Raw genomic sequence first — 4,402 nt, 5'->3', positions numbered from 1 at the left:
AATTATGAACTGAATGAGATGTTGTTTGCTGTTGTAATTGCATATATTCATGTGAGAAATCTGTTATAGTGGTGATTAAGTAATATGTGTAGTGAATTGAGCTTGTTTAGTGTAATTTAGAGCAAGTGAGGTAGTCAATTTGAGTATTAGAGGTTAAGTGCTATTAGGGGCTGCTGGGGTAGTTTAGACAGGTAATTTGTGACTTGTTTGAGTCATCAAACTGGTTAAAATCAGGTTCAAAGTGGTCAATTTTGATTTGGATCTCTAAGTTAATGAAATTGAGGTTTTAGAGTAAAATTTGATGTATAAACACTTTAGATTGAGGTTACAAAGGTCTAGAATTAGTTAGTCAAGTCTAATTAAGCATATACAATGAATTAGGAGTGTTAGAAGTTGGCAAAGTTGAGTGGAATTGGTAAAGAGGGGTTGAGTTGCATAATTCTGCAGAATTTCGTTCTGCAGAATTTCGTTCTGCAGATTATGCAGACTCGCTGTGCGAATGGTTTCGCATAGCGAGTCACCTTGGCGAGGTGCTCTCTGCCAAGGCTCTCGCATAGCGATGGGTGCGCTGTGCGAGTGGATTGAGAGGGTTGCTCTCTATTTGTCAATCTGCATAGCGAATCAAATCGCTATGCGACTGGTTGGGTCTGGAACCATTATTCTTTTTATTCGAATAGCGAGTGGGTCTCGCTCAACGAGTGTTTAGGAAGTCTGAGTCTCTGTCTGAGGTTCTTGCATAGCGAGTTGGGACGCTATGCGAGGGGTTGGGGTCTAGTACATTTCACAGTTTATTCACATAGCGAGTTTAGTCACTATGCGAGAAGTTAAGAGGAGTTGGTCTTTGTCTAAGGATTTCGCAAGGCGAGTTAGGTCGTTGTGCGAGAAGCTTATGGCTTCGCTATGTGAAGGTGTGTGTTGTGCCAGGGGTTCAGTTCTAGTTCAATTTTTGTTGTGATATTAAGTTGTTTTAAATGAACATTGAGTGTTGTATGAAGAAAGTTGAAGTTGTATCATGTAATATTCGTGGTTATTGATGTAAGTTATATTCAAAAGTGTAAAGTTCAAGTGTGGTTAATGGACGTAATTCCATGATCCTCAAGGAGAGGAGACATGGTGGTGCCCTATGTGGTGATTCAAAGTGAAATCTCTAGTTGAGATTCAAGTAAGTTTAGAATGGATGCAGGAGCTTAGTCTTGGGGGTTATCCTGAAACTCCAATGGTCTTTCATTCTTAAGTAGAGAGGATTGATCCATGTTGTAAGGAGTAGTAGGAGGTCCTAGTCTTGGGTGCTTTCAATATGGCCCAAGGTGAGTGATAACGGACTAACCTCGTGAGTGTGGTAGGGTGAAACCCATTGGCAACGACTTTGCAAAGCAGTAGAAGCCACCACGAGTGCACAACCCGCCATAGCTTGACAATCATTCTAAGTCCGGACAGTCAAAGTCAGTGTGGTGTTATGTGTAAAGGGTTTAAGTGATGTGAATGAATAATAAGTTTGTATGAAGTTAAATAAATTGATGTATGATTAATCTTTGTTTAAACTAGCTTACCCTGTTGTGTGCTTGTATTTTGTATATCCTGTTGTTCTTCTTCTGCAATGACCATCCTTTGGATGTGAGCAGCGGAAGAAGAGGTCTCTCTGGAGCAAGCATTGGATGGAGGTGATGCTGCTGAGTAGTTGGCTTAGTTAATAGGGATCTTGTGTATAGTTTTGAGTTTCTTTTGGTTTGTATTTATATAAAGTTTAAATTTATAGTTGTTTTTGGATGCTTGTAAAGGTAACACTTTATACTCTAGATGGATAACTGTATTACTTTATCATGCATGTAGCTTCTCTTTAAAATAGTCTATACTATATATTTTAGGATTTTACATTAATGGTATCAGAGCAGTTCTTTCCTTAGGAATGTTGTAGGTTTTGAGTGTGCCTTGCTTTTGTTTGTGTACTCTTAGTCATGTCTAGTAGTAATCCTTGTCTCTTTGAGTTGGACTGATGTCTTTTCTCTCTGTGTAAGCAGAAGATGGCACCTAGGCCTACTCCTCCTCCACCCACAAATCCTGATGCACATGATATGATGAGAATGATGGAATCGGTGATCAGTGCGATGCAGCAGTAGAATACTGCTTTGGTACAGCAAAATTCTACGGCAATGCAGCAGTTGGAATCTGCTTGAGTTTTAGCTGAGGCCTCTCAGAGGCAATATTTGGACTTGTTGACCGGTGGGAGGATTTCTTGCAGCACCGTCCAGCCAAGTTTAATGGACAGGTTAGCCCGAATGAGGCGGATAGGTGGTTCAGAGATATGGAGCACATCTTTAATGCCAAGAGGTGTTAAGAGGAGAATAGATTGGCTTTCACAGAGTACTTATTGTCCGGGGAAGCTAGTAATTGGTGGAGTAGCTTGAGGTCGATACTGGAGGGCAGTAACACTCTTATCACTTGGGAGCTGTTCAAGGTGAAATTTTATGCTGAATATTTTCCTAACAGCGTCAGATTTGCCAAGGAGATTGAATTCCTACAGTTGGTTCAGGGAAATATGTTAGCCTCAAAGTATGCGGACCGATTCAAGCATCTAATCAGGTTTCATACAGTGCCTATGAGTGAAGAGTGGCAATGTCAAAAATTTGAGAATGACCTGAGAGGAGAAATCAAGTTGTCAGTGAAAGGGCTTTCTATTAAGGAATTCCCTGCTTTGGTCGAAATGGCAAGAGTCATGGAGAAGACCAAGTTGGAAGTTGATAGCCAGAAGAGTCAGCCATTGAGAGTGGGAGGACAGGTGATGTCCAAAGGTGGTTCCAGTTCTAGAAGGACTCCCTACTCTAGGCCTCCTTCTCATGGGTCTAGCGGTTCCTTCTCTCAGTCTTCAGTGCCATCAGGACAGTCCAGCCATTCTAGGGGAGTGACGTGTTATTCGTGTGGAGGACCTCATTTGAAGTCAGTCTGTCCTCAAATGGCAGGTTTTAGGAGGTATAATATCTTCCAGGTTGAGCGACATTACGCCAAGGACTGTTCTACTGTCAGGAGGACAGGTCCGCAGACTCATAAGGTTGGGAGAGCTCATCCAAGGGGTGGTGCCAGACCACAGGCTTCAGGTAGGGTGTACGCTCGGGGTCAGAGGCAGCCAGCTCAGGCACTCTTATTGTTGGGCGTTGTATGTTGAATGGTAAAGAGTGTTGTGTGGTTATTTGATTCTGGAGCGACACACACATTTGTGTCTGAGGATTGTGTTGCTGATTTGGGTTTAGTTGTGAGGGAGTTACAGTATGATTTGGCTGTAGCTACTCCCACTTCAGGGTTGGTCAAGGCATCTACTTTGTGTGCTAGATGTTCTATGGTTGTAGAAGGGCGTTCGTTCAAGGTAAACCTCATATGTTTACCTTTACAAGGATTGGATGTGATCTTGGGGATGGATTGGCTATCTGCCAATCGCATTCTCATAGACTGTGGTGAGAAGAAGTTAGTCTTTCCTGAAGAAGAAGTGGCAGTATTATTGTCTTTGGGGTAGCTTAAGCAAGAGTTGGTGGAAGGAGCTTGTTGTTTTCTTTTGTTGTCGCATCTGGCGGTTGAGCAGAGTGAGCAAGGTTTAAATCACTCAATTGTGAGTGATTTCTTGGATGTGTTTCCTGAGGGAGTGTCGGGGTTGCCTCCTCAGAGGGAAGTCAAGTTCTCTATTGATCTGGTGCCTGGAGCAGGACCAGTATCAATATCGCCGTATAGAATGGCTCCAGCTGAGTTATCTGAGCTGAAGAAGCAAATTTAAGATTTGCTTGAGAAACAATTCATAAGACCGAGTCTAAGTGTGAGTTCTGGTTAGAAGAGGTGCAGTAGCTTCTCTTTAATATAGTCTATACTATATATTTTGGGATGTTACATGTAGGATGAAGTCTTTGGAGGTGTAGGGTGAAACACTTGTAGTAGGTAAGAATAATTTTAAGTCTTGTATTTTTGACCAAGTTGTGTAAGATTTAATTGGGCTCTGTACTATGGGCCTAAAGATATAGGATTTATTTTTGACCTTGCATTTTTGGTCAAGTAGAATAGGGTTTAATCACTTAAATCAACAAAGGGCCAAGAGTCAATGTTGACCAAAGTGGGATGTGAATTATGGCCTTATTGACCAAGGGGTCAAAGTTTTATCTAACTTGGTGGATAAATTTGATAAGCTGTCGTTGAGGCTATCAAATTAATACTACTTTTCAAGGCAACTTCAGTATTGCCAAGTAGTATTTAAGAAAGTAGATAGGGTTAACATAACCCTGAGTCGTCTCCCAACGAACACGGAATTGCTTTCAAATATCTGACTCTTATGAATGTTATGCAATGCTTATGAATAAAAATAATGGTTGAAGAGTGTTTAAAGAATAAATAAGAAGCTTAAAAATAATTATGATGAAATAGGCTA

At 41.2% G+C, this 4,402-nt stretch overlaps 1 protein-coding gene across 1 annotated transcript; it reads left to right on the top strand.

The window, feature by feature from the left end:
• Positions 1–3,160: 3,160 nt before the first annotated feature.
• Positions 3,161–3,760, top strand: LOC108330367 (uncharacterized). Its single transcript, XM_017564850.1, has 2 exons — positions 3,161–3,484; positions 3,572–3,760. Exons 1-2 carry the CDS (start codon positions 3,161–3,163, stop codon positions 3,758–3,760), a joined length of 513 nt encoding a protein of 170 aa, XP_017420339.1.
• The last annotated feature ends 642 nt before the right edge of the window (positions 3,761–4,402 follow it).

The sequence above is a fragment of the Vigna angularis genome, chromosome 4 (assembly GCF_016808095.1).
Source record: "Vigna angularis cultivar LongXiaoDou No.4 chromosome 4, ASM1680809v1, whole genome shotgun sequence".
NCBI classification, from domain to species: domain Eukaryota; kingdom Viridiplantae; phylum Streptophyta; class Magnoliopsida; order Fabales; family Fabaceae; genus Vigna; species Vigna angularis.
This window is presented reverse-complemented; position numbering and strand designations above follow the sequence as displayed.

Bases quoted from the DNA above. Each gene is read 5' to 3' on its own strand.
- LOC108330367 (XM_017564850.1), top strand. From the start codon at position 3,161: ATGGTAAAGAGTGTTGTGTGGTTATTTGATTCTGGAGCGACACACACA. The intron at 3,485-3,571 runs GTATTATTGTCT...GCGGTTGAGCAG, and splicing joins TTCCTGAAGAAGAAGTGGCA to AGTGAGCAAGGTTTAAATCA.